Source organism: Dreissena polymorpha, chromosome 4 (assembly GCF_020536995.1).
Source record: "Dreissena polymorpha isolate Duluth1 chromosome 4, UMN_Dpol_1.0, whole genome shotgun sequence".
NCBI lineage: Eukaryota > Metazoa > Mollusca > Bivalvia > Myida > Dreissenidae > Dreissena > Dreissena polymorpha.
This window is the reverse complement of record NC_068358.1, coordinates 49,359,547-49,384,284: the sequence shown is the minus strand read 5'-3', so window position 1 is coordinate 49,384,284 and position 24,738 is coordinate 49,359,547. Positions and strand designations below refer to the sequence as shown.

The 24,738-nt window shown below is 36.5% G+C and overlaps 1 protein-coding gene across 1 annotated transcript; it reads left to right on the top strand.

Moving 5' to 3' along the window:
* The first annotated feature begins 892 nt into the window (after window positions 1-892).
* Window positions 893-22,790, top strand: LOC127878162 (multifunctional protein ADE2-like). The gene is made up of 8 exons (XM_052424613.1): window positions 893-1,060; window positions 1,721-1,918; window positions 7,063-7,241; window positions 9,957-10,164; window positions 11,241-11,410; window positions 20,231-20,408; window positions 20,812-20,970; window positions 21,493-22,790. Exons 1-8 carry the CDS (start codon window positions 1,048-1,050, stop codon window positions 21,675-21,677), a joined length of 1,290 nt encoding a protein of 429 aa, XP_052280573.1. The 5' UTR covers window positions 893-1,047; the 3' UTR covers window positions 21,678-22,790.
* The last annotated feature ends 1,948 nt before the right edge of the window (window positions 22,791-24,738 follow it).

Genomic DNA, 24,738 nt, shown 5'->3' with positions numbered 1-24,738 from the left:
GGTGCATATTTAGATTGGAACGTCAGATTTTACGTTACAATTGATAATTATTTGGTGAATTCAACACCATACATTTTGATCATATTATACACATTATTAACAATTCTAGACAAATGATAACAATAGTGTGTCTTAACAGTTTTTTTTTCAGAACAGAAGACAATAACGGTGCAGTTTTTTTTTCTTCACAAATGACCCTTATCACACAATGGTTTCAACTGTTTTTCTGAAAACATAAAATTAAATCAATACATATATACATAAAAATATGATGCTTTTGTGGATAAAAATGACATTAATGTAAACAACTGACTGTGGTTTCAACTTGTCCGAACTAGTGTATTTCAAAATATATAAAACATTTGAAAAATTCAATTATATTTATAATCATATTATAGACGGTATAGTTCAATAAAAGACGCTCTATCTTGGGTGGAATAGTATGATACATTTAGCTTGTTAAATCTTAAATAACTGATGTGCTAATTATCCATAAAGTACGTAATGTCTGTAAATAATATTAAATGTGGAATAAAACTTGGTTCTACAAAAAGTATGTAATCTAAGTATCCTTTCTTCATTGAATCAACGCTAAACATATTTTAAATATCATTTCTTGTTAGCCAGTCACACCATTCAGTGTTCTGTGGTATTTTCCTTCTTTGTTTATCATGTCCGCAGTTTCCTTGTTTGTTCATTTCGTCCGCAGATTCGATAATCCTTCTTTGTCTATAGAATCTATGGTCCGCAGTTTCCTTCTTTGTTCATATCGTCCGCAGATTCGATATAATCCTTCTTTGTCTATATCGTCTGCAGATTCGATAATCCTTCTTTGTCTATATGGTCCGGAGATCACTATATAATCTATATCGACCGCAGACTGGTCCGTGTTTTAGTATCTGACTAAATACACCTCATAAAAACCGCGCCAAAGTCCACGAAATTTGAGTTTATTTACAGGTTACACTGCGTATTCGCGACTGCATGGACAGTGTGTGTTGACCTGCTGACCATCTATAAGGCTTACATTACAGTCATAGAGGCAGCATGGAGATCGAAGGTAGAATCATTTATTTGCTCTGATATTCCTTGTTGTTGTATGTTTCTTTCGAACTAATTTAACACGTGTATTGTTTGTTGTTTATGCGTGTAAACTCTGTTTACATCATCTGAACCAACACTCTAGTCAAGGTCACACGTAACTATGTTTTTATGCCATCCACCACTATAGTGGGGGACATATTGTTTTTGCCCTGTCTGTTGGTTTGTTTTGTTGCCCCAACTTTAACATTTGCCATAACTTTTGCAATATTGAAGATAGCAACTTATTTTTTGGCATGCATGTGTCTCTCATGGAGCTGCACATTTTGAGTGGTGAAAGGTAAAGGTCATCCTTCAAGGTCTTAGGTCAAATATATGGGTCAAAATCGCTCATTTAATGTCACTTTTGCAACATTGAAGCTAGCAAGTTGATTCTTGACATGCATGTGTATCTCATGGAGCTGCACATTTTGAGTGGAAAGGTCAAGGTCATCTGTCAAGGTCAAAGGTCATATATATGGGGACATAGTGTTTCACAAACACATAGCTTGTTAATTATCTCTGGTACCAATCAGTAGTGATGTTCTGTGAATGAGTAAAAATAGCTATCGTTACAGACTTTTATGTATGCATATTGAAGATATATGCTGTATTTATGTGCATTTAATATTGTATTTAGGCATAACAGTTGGAGAAAAGGTGAATGAAGGGAAGACCAAGGTTGTGTATCGACTAAAAGCAAATCCAGATGAGGTGTTGCTGCATTCCAAGGATAGAATCACTGCGGGTGATGGAGAACGAGCGCATGACCTGGCTGGAAAAGCTGAAATTTCAACAGCAACTGCCACTGCCATATTTAAATTGCTCAACAATGCTGGTAAAGTGCTTTTTATGCTCCCGAAGTGTGGCATATTGTTTTTTAACTTTCCGTCAGTCTGTCCGTCCGTCCGAAAACTTTAACATTGGTCAGAACTTTTGCAATATTGAAGATGGCAACTTGATATTTGGCATGCATGTGTATCTCATGGATTGGATTGCTACACTCGTTTAACATGGTAAATTCCATGATGATGACACCTCAGACTGTAGTATATGTTCAACAGACTGTTAAAACTGGTTTCCTCCTTATACCCTGGTAACGACTCACAGCATAAGGATAACCCACATCAAAATTAAATTCCTTTTAGTAAAATCTCAATAGCTGGAAATAGCAGCTTTAATCAAAATTCATTCAATCCAAGCACTTGGATGCATCTGGTCCTCATATAATGGAGGCCCAGGCATGGAAGAACATCACAAACTTGAATATTTAAATCCACAAAATGTCAGGGCTTGGCCCCGGCTTGCATTTACAGAATGCAAGAATCAGTAATTATTTTGTGTTGCAGAGCTTTGAAAATTAATGTCATTGAAGATTTAAAACTTTGATTTGTAAGACAAGCAATACTAGTCTCCCTTACTTAAAAGTTGCGAATACTTATATATTTGGCTAAAAGAACTTGCTCATAATATTAAAATGAATATATGATTAACAGTAGAAAAAAACTCTACATATTTGTTTTTGGTTGTTATAGTTGAGTTTAAGGCAGTTTTCAACAGTTTATCAGTTATGTCACAGTGGTCAGTTACATGTACCACGGACTACACTTTCCTGGGCTAGCTGGATTATCAGTACAAAGTGCACATATTTATGTAAGCAACTGATAACTATCGGCTTGAATCAGAGGTAGGGGGTGAATGGCCATAGAAAGGATTTCATTAACAATTACACAACCAAAAATATAGCCAGGCTGTGGATAGAACCTGCAATCTTTGGAATTGTAGTCCATCGCTCAACCTATCAAGGCCCCAATCATGCCAAGTACATTGATTACTGGTCATGTACGTAATTCCGGCCACTTTTGGGACTATTTAAGAAAAATCTTTAGTGTTAGGCAACTGGTTGAAACTAAACTTCACATATATAATCCTGGGTTCAAAACTCACCTAGCATGAAAATTTAAATAGAATTAGATCGGTGAATGTTACTTAATGAACAGAAAATGATGACATGTAAACTATCCATTTTCGTAGGTTAAATGTACCTAAAAAATCGGCCACTTTTCGGTTTGATCTGCAGATAAAATTACAAAGCAATATCTTTTGACAAATGTCCTCAATTTCAGAGTATTAATCAATGTTTATACTATTAATATTTTTGACTTGAAATTTAAAATAAATGCGAAATTATTACACCATTTACTCCCCCTACCTATTTTAATAAATATAAACAATGGGGAAACTGCTATTTCATTAAAAAATATTTGTTTTTAATGTGTTTAATAAATTTTTTCAAACATAGCTAAAAAAGTAAACACATTTTGTTTGAAAAGTTGACTTCAGTGTTGATTATTAGTAAACGCTTATATATAATATTTAAACATGTAATCTAGCAATATTCTTATAAAGGGAGGTAATTCATATATTAAAAATTTATATTTAGCTTCTAATTTGTATGTTTTGAATATAAGTTTTTGTACAATAAATTGGTAAAACTTGGATTAAAGTTTATTAGATAAAATAAAAATAATTTTATCAAATATATTTGTTTCTTATATGATTATAATTGTTGCAACATATGATGTCATCACTTTCCCCATGAGCCAAATATTTCCTGCTATATTTGTGACATTTTAACACAAAAGTTTACGGTGATATGGTTCTTACATTTGCAAAATATTGCGAGTGGGGATGGTTTTCATGTTGATTTTTCTAAATAAAAACAAAATATGTGCGTCAAGATCATGAAAATGATTTTACACAGGTGGCCGATTTTTTACGTACAGGCCGGAATTACGTACATGACCAGTAGGGTTGGATGGGTGAACATAACTGTAATACTAATAACTATACATGTATGCAGTGTATTGATAGAAACTGTGAAAATTTAAATGTACATGTTCATGTCCCATCAAAGTATTCTGTACAAAATTCTAAATACTCTCGAGCACAACTGTCAAAAGCATGTGAAGAGGTTCAAATGTTCAGTTTTTAAGGTTAGTGAAAGCCCGGAAATATTGTTTGAGTCAGAAATAGTGTAGTACTGTGAAACCATTATTAATCGTCAGGCATTAATTTTCAAAAATTTCGTCAGTCGACCGATCGGCGAATTTAAGATCCTAACGAACAATCATGCTCTATGTTTGAACAAAAACAAACACTAAGTTGAACAATATTTAAAAATTTACCGTAGACATGAGGCATTAAATTCCAACATAATCCATGCACACATTCACTGCTGTTTCGTAATCAAGATTAATCCGGTTTTGACACAAAGGGATGTAGATTACACAAGGTACATAACTGACACGTTACACTGCTTTAAAACGCGTGTGCAGTACAGCTGTATCGAATGTAGCGGATCCGTGGTCTAGTGGTAACACACTGGCTTCACAATCCAGAGATCGCTGGTTCGATCCCCCGCTGCACCTAACCTACTAACTCGTCTTTCGCATGAGACGTTAAACCGAGGTGCAGTGTACTAGGTGCTATACACCGGGCACTAAAAGACCCAGGGTCACCTCTGGAACGGGGTGTCTCCTGTATCTTGCACTATCCCCCGTAACCAACTAACACGTCTTTCTGGGGGCGATGGCCATATGGGAGACAATCCCGGTGCACTCGATAAAAACAAAAACAACAACAGCTGTATCGAATGCATTGACTTCGTTTATGTAGAATGCTTATGAATTAGCGCTAATTGTTTATAACTTTATTACCCATTAGGTGCATTGTGTTTTTCAGGGGTGTTGCATATTAGCCATCACGCAGCGAATGCCGATGAAAGACAATAAACCAAATGAAAAGATGACGATGTGTGATCAACATGCGTATTTATCACAAATTAATAAAGAATATTTTAATTGCTGTTTGATTGTTTGCGTTTAACCACACTTATTACTATTTTATATGTATCAATTTATTTATTTTTAAATTATTGACATTATTGATTTATATACCGGTAGTTTACTTTTTAAGAACAAACACACACATGGAGTTTATAATTTTAATGTTGATATCAGGATAAAAAGTGACATTTGAGACCAATTACTGTTCTTAAAATTATCAAAATTGTACGCTTGAAACTTTATTGAAAAGTGACAAAATAATTTCCTAACACTAGTTAATACCCATATTGTTCGCACCTTCCCTAATTGGTGCCGATAAAGGTACGATTGATATCAGTATGGCAATTATAATAATAGAATAAGACTTATTGGCAATTTGCTTCGTTGTTAAAAACACTCGTTAACGGTTATTCGATCCCACTTGTCCGCTGATCATAAAAATGAACATGTGAATGGCATACATTAAGAGGGTCCATTACTGTCCCTTGATAACAAAAGACTAGTTAATTGGCATGTGACAAACAGGCCCCACCTCCTGCAGTGATTCTCAAGTGTGTTCCCGCATTCGTACCACGATTTTTCGCAACTGCAATTACACACAAATCGGATAGTGACTGACGCATTTTTTTCAAAATCAGAAATCGGCGAATTTAAGTGCTGACGAAATTGTCATTTTTATAAAAATGACGAAATTTTGTGCTGTCGAAAATAAATGGTTTCACAGTATACAAGTGATACAAACAGGCAAAGTTAAATGTTTTAAAAGTTTTGACCCTAGAAAATATGATTGGAATGTTCGGAAAAAATAATAGCAAGTAAGGCCATAAATAGTTAATATGTATTTTGTATTTGCAGCACGCTAAAATGCATCAAATAAATGTAAGATACTTTAATTTTTTAGTGTATTTGCATGATCCTTGTGCCCTTTTTTTAAGCAGAGTTGTTTGCTTTTTTTCCATTCCTTTAATTATTTTATGACACCAACTGTTTATTTTCATTAAAAATATTCAAGAAATATGTTTAAAGCCTTGTCTAATTTAGAGGAAATGAAATTCCGATGTCCCTTTAAATTAAAGTGCATAGAATATGGGCATCTTGCATTATGAATTTATTATAATGTATTGTGAAGTGCCCACTTATGGCCCCACTTCAATTAAATCTTTCAGTTTTGAATGAAGTGTCAAGCGTTAACATTTTGTGATTACACAGGTATAGATTATCTTACATGCCAGGCTTCCTGAAAATGCCGGACCGCCGGTCTTGTCCGGCAAAATTCTGTACGGTCTGGCGAAGTTTTATATATTGCTGGTCCTTGTGACAGGCCAACAAAATTATGACTTAATACCGAAAAGTCTAATACTTGCCAAAAGAACAAAAACACCCCCATTAGAATCACTCTTTTCGTGAATTTCGAGCCGTTTTGTCATTCAGAACACTAATGCGTCACTAGTTTTTAAGAGTGCTCTCCCTTTGTTGTTTTTTTGAAAATGTCAATTTCATTGGTCCAACATATTACCATCTATATTTAAACTAAAACAGACAAATTACAGTGAATAAATATTGAGATGACATGTTCTTAATAAAATGCAAGAGGGCCAACATGATCTGGTGCGTGATTCCTTTGACCTCTGTTTACACTATATGCTTTACGTTTATTAAGTATTTCTCATAATATTTATACGCTTAGCAAATGAAGAAAAGTTGCATGAATATCATTGAAATGGATCCTAAGACTCAGCGTACATCTTTTTTGATTCACATACAGATGTTTAAAAATAAAAATACGGTGCAAGTCTACTAATCCATTCGTAGCCGTGTTATGTTATTTTGTTTTGAGTCTGACTAGAATTTAAAGCTGTTGTCCATCATTCACTGTAATCACTAGAACACGCAAATGTTTTGTTTTACTTTATCGAGTGTACTTATACACAGGCTGCACATTGCAATAGATATGAGTTAAACTTAACTTAATTCTTCAGTTATAAACTCACGCTGTTTGGTCATATGAATTTTTGTCCGAACAGGCTAACTTTTCCATCAGCCTGTCCGGTTGACAGGCACTTTTTGGGGCTTATCAGGAAGCCTGTATGCAGGTATTATTTGATAACAAAGCTATTGATTATCTTATATGAAGGCATCAAAACCCATTTCCTGTATCGGGGTGGCAAGACAGGCATGGTGTGTCACTACTGTGAGATGGTCCCTATAGAGTTTGTGACCAGGAGGGTGGCCACTGGATCCTTCCTCAAGAGAAATCCAGGTGTCAAGGAGGGATACAGATTCAGCCCACCTAAACAGGAAACATTTTTCAAGGTAGCTTGTTCTATAATTGAATTTCTTGTTGGGACAACTGGGCTAAAAGCATGTGCATAAAGTGTCTTTCCAGATTGTCCTGTGCAGTTAGCACAGGCTTATCAGGGAGGACACTTTCCGCCTTGACTGGATTTTTGCTAAAAAGAGACTTCCTTCAAACTAAACATACTATCAAAGCTGAAAGTGTTGGCCCTGATTAGCCTTTGTGGACTGCACAGGCTTATCTGGGATGACACTTAACACACAAGCAATAAGCCCAGAATTCCAAGCTCATTCTAATAATCAGGGGTGTCAATTTTCCGGATTATTCCGGAAATCCGGATTTGAGCCGTCCAGGGTTGATTTTGAGGTGAATGTAAATCCGATGAGTTTGTTTAAGGCGGTTGGGGGTAGGGACAAAATTCTTTTAGTGCGGGATCATTTCAGAACGAATATTGTTATAGCATTGTCGGCATTCCGGACATTTGCGCTTGGTACCGATTTTATTTATTGATTTCTGATTGGTAAGCGGCTGGCAATGACATGAGCAGGCACTGGCAAAGTAAAGCACTGCAATATCATATTTTAAAACAATATGTTAATCAAATTATATATTGACTGCGTATTTGCTAGGTTACTGGTTACTGGTTTTCATTTTCTGCAGTCAAACGATATGCATATTTAATTTCATTTGCAAATGATGTATCGTGACATGTTTTCGGACAGTCGTTTTCGGATACGCTGGTTTGTTAATTACATTTCGAAGTTCTTAATATCATTTGTTTAGAATGACAAATACACCTGCGGTGTTATGGATGGTTTGGTTTATAATATTTCGCATTGTACTCACAAGAAATTGCTCCTAGAAAGACTATAAAAAAAGAACAATAAGCTAGGGCTCGGGGGGTTGGGCCCTCTCTTCCCTTTATCCTACGGCTTAATTTTCCGGATTTCAAATTTGGGCCAATTGACACCCCTGAATAATGGATGCTTATTCTGTTGATATAAATTGATTGTACACATTAGTCGTATCAGCACTGTTGTAAATAAAGTTTATATGTAGAATCTTTGCCACACAAACAATTACTACTTGCGTGTCAATTCTGTTCATGGTAATGACTCAGTTGCAAGATATAAATGTGATATCCATAATTACTGTTCTTTATGCAATAGTATTTTTAGCTCATTGTCAGCTTTTGGGATACACAGATGTCCATTATCCATGCATGTGTTTGCATGTTATTGTCCCCTACCGGTTTTACCGGAAGGGACTTTTGGTTTGCGCTCTGTGTGTCTGTGAGTCTGTCACACTTTTCAGGTTCCTGCGATAACTTTAAAAGTTCTGAGTATTTTTTCATGAAACATTAAACATGGATAGATGGCAATATGGACATTATGCACGTCATTTCATTTTGTTCCTACGTCAAAAATTCTGGTTGCTATGGCAACAATTTTTTTATGCCCCTTTTCACAGAAAAGGGGGTATATAGTTTTCGCACTGTCTGTCTGTCACACTTTCGTGTCCGCTCTCTAATTCAAATAGTTTTCATCCCTTCTTAATTAAACTTGGTCAGAAGTTGTATCTAGACAATATCTTGGTCAAGTTTGAATATGGGTCATGCCCGGTCAAAAACTAGGTCACGGGGTCACTTAGTGCATTTCAAGGATTTAGCATGGTGTCCGCTCTCTATTTGAAGTAGTTTTCATCTGATCTTTACCAAACTTGGTCAGAAGTTGTATCAAGACAATGTCTAAGTCAAGTTTGAATATGGGTCATGCCCGGTCAAAAACTAGGTCACGGGGTCACATTTACATAGTTATGCTTTTATGTAGTATCAAAGTAACAGTTGGGGGCATCCGTGTCGTGTGGACACATTTCTTGTTTTAAAATATTATTAATTGATGTTTACTTATTTAATTAGTTAATAATTTGCTTTCTTAAATAAAACATGCATCGGACAATAATGGTGGAATCGTTGGACATAAATTATAATAATAATATTAATTTCTGATAAACAAAAACGACGTTAACTCGACACAATTTTAACTACGAATGCAATTCGTGATAAAATTGTTACTTATTAACACGGAATTTTTGCGAGCAATCAGTGTTGGATATTGGTTAACAAAACACCAAAATAAGCCGTCCAATGTCTTAACTGTTCTTTATCGCGAGTTCAATAAACGTGTCAATTACGTCTTTGCTAATTGCTCCGACTCCCTTCAGTTTGCTAGTTAAATTTTCGCAAGTCAAACAAAACAATAGTGTCAGTTATCAAAACGTACCCCCTATTTGTTTTCACAAAGGTATTGATTTATCGCTTTATTACTTTGATTGTTGACACATTATTTATTACCGTCGATGGTGCGGCATGCTGTTCTAACTAGTAGCCAGCGCAAGTTGGCAGAATGTCACACGCAAAAGTGAAATCGTACAATTCATTGCATGAAAAAAAAAACATAATAACCTTTTTCCGAAAATATAACCGGTTAACTGGTTGTTTCGGTAGGTTAACCGGTTAACCTCTTGCATCCCTAATTTTATTACATTAATTTTAACTTTTGTCACTACTTATTAAGTGAACATGATTAACAAGAATTTACATAAAATTGCATGCAAAACAGTCCTTACAGAGATTTTACTTTAAACTAACTGGCATGTACGGTTTGTCTAATGTTCTGATGTGAAATACAAAACAGTGAGTAATGGGTGAGTAATCATATTCATTCTTTAAGGATGATGCCAACCACGACCCCCAGTGGTCCTATGAGCAGTGTGTGGAGGCCGGTCTGAAGTGTGGGGGTCGCACACTGGGGCGCGATGACTTTGACATCATGTGCAAGACCACCGTCACTGTGTTTGAGGTGCTGGAGAAAGCCTGGGCTTCTCTGGATTGCTCACTCATTGATATGAAAGTCGAGTTTGGTGTCAGTCCAAAAACTGGTATGCTTTTAGTGGTAATTCTGTGCAGTGTTTTGCAACGGTCTTGAAGTTCTTTACATGATTGCTCCCTTTTTATGCCCCCCTTGGAAGAAGAGGGGGTATATTGTTTTGCACATGTCGGTCGGTCCGTCCACCAGATGGTTTCTGGATGATAACTCAAGAATGCTTAGGCCTAGGATCATGAAACTTTATAGGTACATTGATCATGACTGGCAGATGACCCCTATTGATTTTCAGGTCACTAGGTCAAAGGTCAAGGTCACAGTGACTCGGAACAGTAAAATGGTTTCCAGATAATAACTCAAGAATGCTTACGCCTAGTATCATGAAACTTCATAGGTACATTGATCATGACTGGCAGATGACCCCTATTGATTTTCAGGTCACAAGGTCAAAGGTCAAGGTCACAGTGACTCGAAATAGTAAAATGGTTTCCGGATGATAACTCAAGAATGCTTATGCCTAGGATCATGAAACTTCATAGGAACATTGATCATGACTGGTAGATGACCCCTATTGATTTTCAGGTCACTAGGTCAAAGGTCAAGGTCACAGTGACTCGAAATAGTAAAATGGTTTCCGGATGATAACTCAAGAATGCTTATGCCTAGGATCATGAAACTTCATAGGAACATTGATCATGACTGGTAGATGACCCCTATTGATTTTCAGGTCACTAGGTCAAAGGTCAAGGTCACAGTGACTCGAAATAGTTAAATGGTTTCCGGATGATAACTCAAGAATGCTTATGCCTAGGTTCATGAAACTTCATAGGTACATTGATCATGACTGGCAGATGACCCCTATTAATTTTCAGATCACTAGGTCAAAGGTCAAGGTCACAGTGACAAAAAACGTATTCACACAATGGCTGCCACTACAACTGACAGCCCATATGGGGGGCATGCATGTTTTACAAACAGCCCTTGTTAAATCTAAACTTGACATTAACAGTAGTCAGACTGTCTTCATAAATGTTATGCATTTCTGTCTAAGTGTATTAGATTTCCTAGTGGTAAATAAAGGTTTGGTCTGATTTGAATCCTAGTTTATGTGCTACATATTTCTGTCCACAGGTGAGATATTGCTGGCAGACATCATTGACAGTGATTCGTGGAGATTGTGGCCCTCAGGCGACCGCCGCCTCATGAAGGACAAGCAGGTGTACCGTGAACTCCAGGAGGTCACCACAGAGGCCCTTGATACTGTCAAACGCAACTTCCAGTGGATTGCAGAGCGAGTAGAGGTGGGCTATCATAGAGACTCCTGCCAGTTTGCAAGTTTCTTTTTTCCACATGCTGTTGTTGAAGAATTATTTTTCAATAACTTGTATAAGACTTAAAAAGAATAAATTGATATCCCCCCCCCCCCCCCCAGTTAGATGGCATATGGCAGTCGCACTGCGGGTCAGTCTGTCTGTCCGTCAGGCATTCCGTTTTCTGAAGGTTTTTTACATTACACTTTAAGAAATTGATCTGATTTTTAACCAGGATTTCCAAAGGAAAAAACTGGTTATTAGATTGGCGAATGCGGGCGGGCTGGCTGGCTGGCTGGCTGGCTGACTGGCTGGCTGGCGGGCGGGCGGAACAAGCTTGTCCGGGCCATAACTATGTCGTTCATTGTCAGATTTTAAAATCATTTGGCACATTTGTTCACCATCATTGGACGGTGTTTTGCGCAAAATAATTACGTCGATATCTCCAAGGTCACACTTTGAGTTCAAAGGTCAAAAATGGCCATAAATGAGCTTGTCCTGGCCATAACTATGTCATTCATTGTGAGATTTTAAAATCATTTGGAACATTTGTTCACCATCATGGGACGGTGTGTCGCACGAAAGAATCACGTCAATATCTCCAATGTCAAGGTCGCCACGACTAAAAATAGATCTTTTTTAAAAACAAACTTACAAAGGGGGTTAATTTTGTTTGTTCATTTCAAAAGTTCAGTTTGAGTTTTCTCCCTTTATCAGATTTTTTTTTCACAATGAAAACCTGGTTTTGTGACAATTTTGTCCCTTGTTTTGGTATGTGAGTCTACCTACATGACCTACAGCTATTTTTTGACAAGGGAAGTAATACTTTTTTGAAGGGATATAATCCAAGGGAGGAGCTTCTATTAATAGAAAGAAAAAGGCATGGAGATTTGAGACAAAAGTTGATACAGAAATTTTCTAAATAATACAATTTCCGGAGCTTTTTTATGCAAGGCTTTCATATATTGAGCAGATTTTTGGTATGTGAGTAAACTTACATGACATACAGATGAAGTGTGAAATTGGTTCTGGTTCATTGATTCATGGCGAAGTTATAGGCCTTGGAATTACCGTTTTCCAGAGGTTTCTTACGCAACGCTTTCAGATAATTAGCAGATTTGTGGTACATGACCTATACATGAAGTGTGAAAATCTTTCCTGTCAATTGATTTTTGGCTAAGTTATGGGCTATGGTCTTAAAAAATTCTCTATAATATCCGTTTTCCGGAGGTTTTTTATGCAAGGCTTTCAGATATTGAGCTGATTTTTTTGTATGTGAGTCTACATACACAGCCTAAAGATGGAAGTGTAAAATTTGTAAGGGCCTTTGATTTTTAGCTCATCTATTTTTTGAAAAAAAATTATGAGCTATTGTCATCACCTTGGCGTCGGTGTCCGGTTAAGTTTTGCGTTTAGGTCCACTTTTCTCAGAAAGTATCAATGCCTTTGCATTCAAACTTGGTACACTTACTTACTATCATGAGGGGACTGGGCAGGCAAAGTAAGATAACTCTGGCTTGCATTTTGACAGAATTATGTGCCCTTTTTATACTTAGAAAATTGAAAATTTTGGTTAAGTTTTGTGTTTAGGTCCACTTTTCTCAGAAAGTATCAATGCTATTGCATTCAAACTTGGTACACTTACTTACTATCATGAGGGGACTGGGCAGGCAAAGTTAGATAACTCTGGCGTGCATTTTGACAGAATAATGTTACCTTTTTATACTTAGAAAATTGAAAATTTTGGTTAAGTTTTGTGTTTAGGTCCATTTTATTCCTTAAGTATTAAAGGTATTGCTTTCATACTTGCAACACTTACTAACTATCATAAGGGGACTGTGCAGGCAAAGTAATGTAACTCTGACTGGCATTTTGAGAGAATTATGTGCCCTTTTTATACTTAGAAAATTGAAAATTTGGTTAAGTTTTGTGCTTAAGTCCACTTTATTCCTACAGTATCAAAGCTATTGCTTTCATACTTGCAACACTTATTAACTATCATAAGGGGACTGTGCAGGAAAAGTAATGTAACTCTGACAGGCATTTGGACGGAATTATGGGCCCTTTATAATTAGAAAATTGAAAATTTGGTTAAGTTTTGGTCCACTTTACCCCTTAAGTATCATAGATATTGCTTTCATACTTAGAACACTCGCAAACTATCATAAGGGTACAGTAAAAGGACAAGTTGCATAACTCTGGTTGTCATTTTTATGGAATTATTTCCCTTTTTTGACTTAGTAACTTTGAATATATGGTTAAATTTTGTGTTTCGATCCACTCTACTTCTTTAGTATCAAGGCTATTGCTTTCAAACTTCAAATACTTTCATGATATCATGAGATTACTGTACCTGGCAAGTTGAATTTTACCTTGACCTTTGAATGACCTTTACTCTCAAGGTCAAATTATTAAATTTTGCTAAAATTGCCATAACTTCTTTATTTATGATTAGATTTGATTGATACTTTGACAAAACTACTCTTACCTGACATACCACAATAGACTCCACCCAAACCATCCCGTGTGCTTCCCCCCCCCCCCATCCCCCCCCCCCCTCCCTCCCCCCTATTTTTTTTTATTTTTTTTTTAAGATCATCTCACAAATGACCACCACACCCTCACACTATACCCCCCCCCCACCCCACCCCTAATTTTTTTTTGGAAACGGTTAAAAAACACAATCTTTATTTTTATTATTTTATGTTTGAAATACCGTCCAACCATCGCACACAAGAATCCCCCCCTCCCCCACCCAAATCCCCCCCCCCCCCCCTAATTTTTTTTTTTTTTTTTTAAGATCATCTCACAAATTACCACCACACCCTCGCACTATACCCCCACCCCCCCCCCCCCCCAATTTTTTATTTTTTTTGAAACAGTTATCTTGTGTTTGAAATAACATCCAACCATCGCACCCAAGAATCCCCCCACCCCACCCCCCCCACCCCCCCCCCCCCCCCCCCGATTTTGTTTTCCGTTTTTTTCGCATTTTTGGAAGATAATAAATTCCACACACCCCCCACTATACACCACTCTTCACTCCACCCCTCCCTCCTTTGTGATTGAAAATGAGAGTCCCTTCACCTTTAAAAAGAAAATAGATGAGCGGTCTGCACCCGCAAGGCGGTGCTCTTGTTGGAGAAGTTATGGGCCTTTGACTTCAAATTTTTCTCTATAATAAACGTTTTCCAGAGGTTTTTTAACGCAAGGCTTTAAGATATTGAGCTGATTTTTAGCGAGGCTGTTTTCGGAGAAAACCCGAGCTATTGTCATAGCCAGCTCGCCGTCTGTCGTTGGCGTCGTGCTAAAACCTTAACATTGGCCATAACTTTTTAAATATTGAAGATAGTACCTTGATATTTGGCATGCATGTGTATCTCATGGAGCTGCACATTTTGAGTGGTAAAATTTCAAGGTGAATATCATCCTTCAAGGTCTAGGGTGGAAAAAACAAAGTCAAGGGAAGTAATAAGCTTAAAATGGACATAGTTATCTGACCTGCCCACGGATATATTTTTTTTAAATTAATCAAAGCAGCGCAGTAGGCGGCATTGTGTTTCTGAAAAACACATTGTGGTAAAAGGTCAAGGTCATCCTTTACGGTCTACGGTAAAAAATACAAATTTAAGGGAAGTAATAAGCTTTAAAAAGGGAGAAAATTATTCAATATTGAACATAGCCACTTTTTATATTTGGCATGCATGTGTATCTCATGGAGCTGCACATTTCGAGTGGTCAATCACAGTCACGGTAGTGGCTTTTAATTATTTTCTACTAAAAATAAAGATTTGTTAGAGACAATTATTTTCAAGGGAAGTTATTCATATAATTATACATCTCATATTATATATTTCCTTACCAAGAATTGAAATTCTTTTCACAGTTACTGTACAGATTTATTATTTTGATTATTGATAACTCAAATGATTGATTTGTCAAACTTTTGTTTAAAATGATATAAAATGGTGGCGGGGCCCGTCCAAAGGGGAAAAACCCATCGTTTTTTAGGAAAAGGGGAAAATTACAAATTCACTCTTTTTTATGTAATGATATTTATTATATGACTACACATGTATGTATGAATACAATATTCACAGCTGAATGTCTCTGTCCTTTTTTAACCAGGTTTTCCGAAGGAAAAAACTGGTTATTAGATTGGCGAATGCGGGCGGGCTGGCGGGCGGGCGGAACAAGCTTGTCTGGGCCATAACTTTGTCGCTCATTGTGAGATTTTAAAATCATTTGGCACATTTGTTAACCATCATTAGACGGTGTGTCGCGCGAAAAAATTACGTCAATATCTCCAAGGTCAAGGTCACGCTTTGAGTTCAAAGGTAATAAATAGCCATAAATGAGCTTGTCTGGGCTATAACTATGTCATTCATTATGAGATTTTAAAATCATTTGGCACATTTGTTCACCATCATGGGACGGTGTGTCGCACGAAAGAATCACGTCAATATCTCCAATGTCAAGGTCGCCACGACTAAAAATAGATTTATTTTAAAACAAACTTACAAAGGGGGTTAATTTTGTTTGTTCATTTCAAAAGTTCAGTTTGAGTTGTCTCCCTTTATCAGATTTTTTTTCACAATGAAAACCTGGTTTTTGACAATTTTGTCCCTTGTCTTAAATATATATCAATGATTGTTTCAACATTAGTTTCAGACAGTACAGCCGTCATGCACAGTCTCAGTTTTCCTAGCCAATTTCAGTCTAATTGGAATTTTTTTAATCGATTAATTGGCAAATTTGAGCATTTTTTATCAATAAAATGGAGCAAATTGGATTGTTTTTATCAACAAATGTTGACACAATATAGATACATCAGGCCTTTCCCTGCCCATTTTGGGAAAAAATGAAATTCATGTGAAAAGTGACCACTGATTTGGGAAAAACTAATTTAACTCTTTATCATTTATAATAATTCAAAATCATATTAATATTATATTTATATACTTTGTTAGTTGTTTATGAAATAAATATGATATAGATGTATCAGTAGACAATTCTTTCTAAAAAAAATAATTTTTTTTTAACTTCTGGAGGGGATTTTTTCTACAAAATAGGGGAAAAATATATACTATTTTTTTATGGGAATCGGCCCCGAAATTGCCATAAAAAAACACTGTAATTATAATTTCTTTGATGTTCATTACATACCTTTGGACTTATGTCCATAGATACATGATCAACTCTGGCTATGATCTCTTTTAAACCACAGGCCTTGGTTGTCAGTGATGTCTGACATGGTCATAATTGACTGTGAGACCCCCCTAAGGGAGATGATTTCCATACCTGCCAAATGATAACAAGCAATTTTATTAGCTCGGCTGTGTTTGGAGAAAACCCGAGGTATTGTCATAGCCAGCTCATCGTCCGCCATAGGCGTCGTGTGAAAACCTTAACATTGGCTCTAAAATCAAAGTGCTTCCACCTACAACTTTGAAACTTCATATGTACATGCACCTTGATGAGTTCTACACGCCACACCCATTTTTGGGTCACTAGGTCAAAGGTCAAGGTCACTGTGACCTCTAATATCAAAATTTAACATAGGCTCTAAAATCAAAGTGCTTCCACCTACAATTTTGAAACTTCATATGTAGATGCACCTTGATGACTTCTTCACGCCACACCCATTTTTGGGTCACTAGGTCAAAGGTCAAGGTCACTGTGACCTCTAATATAAAACTTTAACATAGGCTCTTAAATCAAAGTGCTTCCACCTACAACTTTGAAACTTCATGACTTCATATGTAGATGAACCTTGATGAGTTCTTCATGCCACACCCATTTTTGGGTCACTAGGTCAAAGGTCAAGGTCACTGTGACCTCTAATATAAAACTTTAACATAGGCTCTAAAATCAAAGTGCTTCCACCTACAACTTTGAAACTTCATATGATGATGCACCTTGACGAGTTCTTCACACCACACCCATTTTTTGGTCACTAGGTCAAAGGTCAAGGTCACTGTGACCTCTAATATTAAACTTAAACATAGGCTCTAAAATCAAAGTGACTCCACCTACAACTTTGAAACTTCATATGTACATGCACCTTGATGACTTCTTCATGCCACACCCATTTTTGGGTCACTAGGTCAAAGGGTAAGGTCACTGTGACCTCTAATATCAAATTTTAACATAGGCTCTAAAATCACAGTGCTTCCACCTACAATTTTGAAACTTCATATGTAGATGCATCTTGATGACTTCTTCACGCCACACCCATTTTTGGGTCACTAGGTCAAAGGTCAAGGTCGCTGTGACCTCTTATATAAAACTTTAACATAGACTCTAAAATCAAAGTGCTTCCACCTACAACTTTGAAACTTCATAACTTCATATGTAGATGCACCTTGATGAGTTCTTCATGCCACACCCTTTTTGGGATCACTAGGTCAAAGGTCAAGGTCACTGTGACCTCTTATATAAAACTTTAACATAGGCTCTAAAATGAAAGTGCTTCCACCTACAACTTTGAAACTTCATATGTAGATGCACCTTGATGAGTTCTTCACACCACACCCATTTTTGGGTCACTAGGTCAAAGGTCAAGGTCACTGTGACCTCTATTATTAAACTTAAACATAGGCTCTTAAATCAAAGTGCTTCCACCTACAACTTTGAAACTTCATATGTAGATGCACCTTGATGACTTCTTCACGCCACACCCATTTTTGGGTCACTAGGTCAAAGGTCAAGGTCACTGTGACCTCTAATATAAAACTTTAACATAGGCTCTAAAATCAAAGTGCTTCCACCTACAACTTTGAAACTTCATGACTTCATATGTAGATGCACCTTGATGAGTTCTTCATGCCACACCCATTTTTGGGTCACTAGGTCAAAGGTCAAGGTCACTGTGACCTCTAATATCAAACTTTAACATAGGCTCTAAAATCAAAGTGCTTCCACCTACAACTTTGAAACATCATATGTAGATGCACCTTGATGATTTCTTCACGCCACACCCATTTTTGGGTCACTAGGTCAAAGGTCACGGTCACTGTGACCTCTAATATTAAACTTTAATATAGGCTCTAAATTGAAAGTGCTTCCACCTACAACTTTGAAGCTTCATATGTAGATGCACCTTGATGAGTTCTTCACACCACACCCATTTTTGGGTCACTACGTCAAAGGTCAAGGTCACTGTGACCTCTAATGTTAAACTTAAACATAGGCTCTAAAATCAAAGTGCTTCCACCTACAACTTTGAAACATTATATGTAGATGCACCTTGATGAGTTCTTCACGCCACACCCATTTTTGCGTCACTAGGTCAAAGGTCAAGGTCACTGTGACCTCTAATATAAAACTTTAACATAGGCTCTAAAATCAAAGTGCTTCCACCTCTAACTTGAAACTTCATATATACATGCACCTTGATGAGTTCTACACGTCACACCCATTTTTGGGTCACTTAAGTCAAAGGTCAAGGTCACTGTGACCTCTAATATCAAACTTAAACATAGGCTCTAAAATCGAAGTGCTTCCACCTACAACTTTGAAACTTCATATGTAGATGCACCTTGACGAGTTCTTCACGCCACACCTATTTTTGGGTCACTAGGTCAAAGGTCAAGGTCACTGTGACCTCTAATATAAAACTTTAATATAAACCTCTACATTCGCTCTTAAATCAAAGTGCTTCCACCTACAACTTTGAAACTTCATATGTGGATGCACCTTGATCAGTTCTACACGCCACACCCATTTTTGGTCACTAGGTCAAAGGTCAAGGTCACTGTAACCTCTAAAAAAAAATAATCTGACAAGCTTTTGCAGCCAAGCGTGGAACCCGTTATACGGTGCTCTTGTTGGTATGTGAGTCTGCCTACATGACATCCAGATAGGTGTGAAATTGGTTCCAGTCCATTGACTTTTGGCCAATTTATGGGCCTTGGAATAACCATTTCCAGAGGTTTTGTAAGCAACGCTTTCAGTCCATTGATTTTTGGCTTAGTTATGAGCTTGGGACTTAAAATTTTTGTTTATGATCACCCTTTTCAGCGTTTTTTTGGGCGCAAGACTTTCAGATATTGAGCTTATTTTTGGTTTGTGAGTCTACCTATGTGACCTTGGTCCAACCTGGAGGTAATAATTCAAGGTTGAATTTTTATATTTTCAACAGCATGGATGTATTTTCATATAGCTTCCCATGAATGATAATGAGACAGAGTAACGAGGAGGTCTTTTGGACCTTGGTTAAAGATTCAATTTAAGGTAAAAGTTAAAATTTTGGAAATGTGTTTAAGAAATCTTGATAGGAGCATAACTTTGTCCAGAATGGATGTATTAACAAATGGTTAGTTACCCAATTACACAAATGATATGGTCCATTGCCCTCAGGCATGCATCTGCCAGGTTTTATTACCTTAATCCGGTTGTAAACAGTCATGATTGAAGTATCACAAGATAAGCAAAAAAAATGCTGTAAAATGTACAGTCCGCAAATTTAGACTCCTTAATGAAAGATGAAAAAACCTATGTCTGGAAATGATCTCACAAAAAATATTATTTTTATTTAAAAATAGGGTGTCCAAAAATTTAGAGTGTTCGAAAACTTGAGTAATTACGGTATGTCAAGGTCACCATAAGGGTCAGAAGGGTCATGGTTGGAGAAATCCTGTCCTGTGAAAACATAGTTGTTTAGTTTTTGCAAATCAGTTATAATACTTTGTGGAGTTTATACAATTATTTTTTACTTTATTCCCTTCTTAGAGTTCACCATTTTTGCTTTTTGAAAAAACAGCTTTCGCCTTTATTTTTTGTAATACATCGAGATTGACTGTATTTCAGCTCTTGAGTCCCAAGCCTAAAGGGAGAGCAGTTGTTTTTATGGGCTCACCGACAGACATGGCCCATTGTGAGAAAATACGGGCCTCCTGTAAGATGTATGGTGTCCCATGCGAATTGAGGGTAACCTCCGCTCACAAAGGCACGGATGAAACCAAAAACATCTTGGCACAATATGAAGGTAGCCTGTTTGTAAGCTTTGAAAGGTTCTGCATGGGCGACAATATGTGCAGTAAATGTTTTGCTATGATTATTTATTGTTCTGGCATGTCTTTTTCCATATTTTCGTCTTATTACTAGTACTTTGCATTTTTATAAATCGCAAGTTTGTGCATTTTGTAGAATTTCCTCTTTGTTTGGGATAAGAGTTATGCGTCATTTAAGCTAATGCTTTCAATGCTAAAGCCATTTGTATGCTTTACATCTGTCGTCGTGTTGGAATTGTACTGAAAATGCTGACAGAAATCTAGTGAAAATATTTAAGACCGCTTTTTAAATGAAAAAAATTATTCAAACAGTCTTGTATGAGACAATTTTAACAATTGTGTAACTTATGTTTGTAAGGCTGTACATGGTATATTCAGGGGAGGGAATCCCAACAGTGTTCATAGCAGTGGCAGGTAGGAGTAATGGTCTCGGTCCTGTGTTGTCGGGCAATGCCACATGGCCGGTCATCAACTGCCCACCACTGGCCGCAGACTGGGGCACTGAAGATGTGTGGTCATCCTTGAGACTGCCCTCAGGTTAGTGATGTGGATGATAGCTCTTAAGAATAATTTTCGCCATTTTTATAAAAATTAAATGTGTAAATACATAACACCGAGACCTCAGGAAGCTTGCATGTTGCATGTTGCATGCAGGACAGAATGATCCAAGTCTGTGTTTCATTTAAAAAAAAATGATAATGAGTTTTAATGATAATAATTGTTTTAAAATATCACATATTTGAAAATATGCAAATGGCATGTCATCTGTGTCAATGGCAATCTTTCATATTTAAATATTTTAGAACTTCCCTTTATTCCCTGTAAAAAAACATCTATACATTTACACACATACCATCTTTATTGTTTTGAATGTTAAAACTTAGATTAAACCTATTTTTATCGGGAAATGCAGAAAAAATACATACTGTTGAATCATTTTATGATACACTAAAAACACCATTTTTAAACATACCCATAGGAAGTATTTGAATTGAATGCTTCTGTCATGGTCTAATGCCTAAGACACTGCACCTGACCATTACACCAATCTACTTGCAGGGCTGGGTTGCACCACACTGACGTCCCCAGAGGCAGCCGGCCTGGCCGCGGCTCAGATCCTCTGCATGACTGACCATGTGATCTGGTCCCGCCTGCGTGCCTCCCAGCTCAACACCTGGGTAGGGCTGAAGGAGGCCGACATGAAGGCGCGGGGTACAAACCTCCCGGTGGCCAATGGGCACTAATTGCATACAGACCAGCACCGACATTCCAGAAGCTTTATTGGGAATTCCTTAACTTCTATGAAAGGGAAATTTTGATTGTGTGAACTTTTTCTTTTTTTCAAGAATCCATTTATTTTTTTCAGGAATCCAATAATAATCAGGATAAAATGATGATCATTTAAGCAAAAGTAATCTGTTTATAAGCAGTAAATGTAGAAAAACCTTGTAAAAAATGTAAAGCATTAAAGGATTTTCATGAGTTTTGGTATTAAAGATGCATTGTTATTATGGTCCAATGGTGCTTGCATATATCCGGTATATGAGCTGTGTTGTGAGAAAATGGGTCTTATGGTTCTACAATGCAGTCAGGTCAGAAGCTTCTCTGTCCACTAATGAGACCATGTAACCTTGGCTTGACTTTAGGGACAGGTTAGCCCCTGACCAGTTTATACGAATTCATTAGTTGCATGGGACTCGTATGATGATTTACATTGAGTGCTTCAGAAGAAGTGGCCAGTATTTTTTGGTAGGAATAACTTTTGAGTATGATTTGTGAATTCCAAATACATTGTATTGATTAAAGTAATGTATTACACAACAATCCTTTGTAATTGTTTAGGTTTGTGTTCAAAGTATAGGATGAGATGATCGAATGTTGAATCAAGTTAGAGAATAATTGTTTTCTTTCTTGTTTGGTTTTGGGAGAATGGTTGAGGGTATGCTTTGTAAACGAGGTAGTCAATGTGGAATGAGGTTTCTCTTGCTTCCTGAGGATTTATTTCATGATTTTTTAAATATGGTTATTGAAAATATGCTGATTCAGTGCTGAAAGAAAAAAAGTTGTATGTTTCGTTATAATTTCTGTTAAAATTTACTTTGTTACTGATGAGGTCTAGAATTACAAATTTATATTAAACAGCAGTTGAATGTGCTGTAAATGAGGAGTTTTTTTCTATGTTAATTTTTTATGTATACAGAGGAAGGATACAAAATATTTGGTGCAAAGTAATGTTACGCAGAAATGTTCTATTAGTTACTGTTTATTATCAAATGAGATGACAATGTTCTATTAGTTACTGTTTATTATCAAATGAGATGTATTTTTTTGTGTTTGAATTAAACTATACAGCAATCTGAATTGTTGTTTTTTAAAACCCTATCTCCTCATTTTAGTGGTCTGTACTAGCAATTCAGCTTGTTGATCTTACATAGTATTTAGTAGGACTTTGTGTGTCATGCTTGCACATCCCTTAGTGTGATCACCTTTAAAGGCATATTTAAGAAGTCATTTGGCAAGAGAGATGAAGAATGGACATAAACATACAGGCTCTAACATTCAACCTTAAAGAAATCAGTAAGATGCCCACAGCACCTTTGGTTAACCCTTTCAGTGCTGGAACCGAATTTTCTAGGCCTTTGCAAACAGTTTGGATCCAGATGAGACGCCACAGAACGTGGCGTCTCATCTGGATCCAAACTGTTTGCTGTTCTTATAGTATTCTTTGGAAAAAAAATCGAAGAAAATGCTAATTTTAGAAATTCAGCAGACAACATTTTAGCAGAGGACAAATTTCCTAGCATGCAAAGGGTTAAACTCCAGTATTACAGGGTTCGCACAGCACTTGAAAAGTGCTTGAAAACTAGTCCTAGGCTTGAAAAGCCCTTGAACAAAAAAGTGCTTGAAAAGTACTTATTTCATGTAAAAAAAAGCCTTGAAAATGTTTATTTCTGTTCAAAATTACTTTTATCATCGCCATTAACTTTAATCGTTCTTAAGGGAAATATTACAAAATTTATCATAAATTCCTAAGCGCAAAAAGTTGAGTACCAAAATATAAGTTTCGTACATTATTGGGTACGAAACGTTAAGTGTACACATCACAGATTATGTGTACTACGTCAGAGGTTCGCCATTATGATCAATTTTAAATAGTAAAAATTCAGCGATGGGGAAGTGTCTTCAAACCAGAGTGGTTAACTGAATATTCCTGGCGCTACTTTCTGGTCATAAACACCGATGAAATGCAGAAAAATGCTTAAATAATTACAACTTATACGATACGTCGACATTCTTTAAACATGAATATTCATGGCGCTATTTTCTGGTCATAAACAAGTTGTCAAAATGACGTTAATCGTTATGTTTTGCGCGAAACTTATGAATAATCCTGGGTACAGAAAACAAATGACATTCAAAAAGCACACTGTTGGTTTTTTGGTGAAACAGGAAGGTGCTATTGTTAAAACTGTTGAATCTCAAACAGACATAAACAACAACAGTCCTGTGAAATACAAAATGTTATAGTAACTGACTTCTGTTTAAATGAAATGAACTAGTCTGTTTGATGTGAGCATAGAAAGAGACAATGTGTTTGTTTGTAATAACTTTAAAAAGTAAATACATATGTGAGACTCATTGAGTTAAGGATGGATAACATGTATTTGTATGTAATAACTAGAAATAACATGTATGAGTTATTGTGAAATAAGTTTAATGTGTTTGAGCAAATAAATGATATATACTGTGTTAATCTGGCTTGAAAATGCATTTTTTAAAGGAAACTAACGTACGGTTCTCGGCCTTGAAAATGAACATTTGGCCTTAAAAAGTCCTTGAAAAGTGCTTGAATTTAGGTTTGAGATTTTTGTTTGAACCATGTATTAGAGATGAGGAGCAGAATTGGAAAAGCAGGGATCTTTTCATATGGCAAGGACTGGCTTAATGTCTTTTGAACATGGTCTCTTTAGTAACATGTCCAGCAAAGTTCTTCAAAGGACATAGTTAATGCAGAGTGGATATGAAAATGGAAGATTAAACATGAACATTCAAATGTGACTGATAGCTTGCGTTTAAGGGTCATGCTTTCTGGACATCATATAACAACTTAAACATAGTAATACATTTTCATCAAAGTTTTAAAGGCATGGGTGATATGGAGTGGAAACAAAATAGTTACATAAAGAACCTAAAATATAAGTTCAAGTGTGACCTTGATCCAGCATGACATATGACACTGGATAACTTGTAACATTTGAGAAGTTTCATGAAAATCCTTGTTCAGGGTAAACAAAATATGAAGCT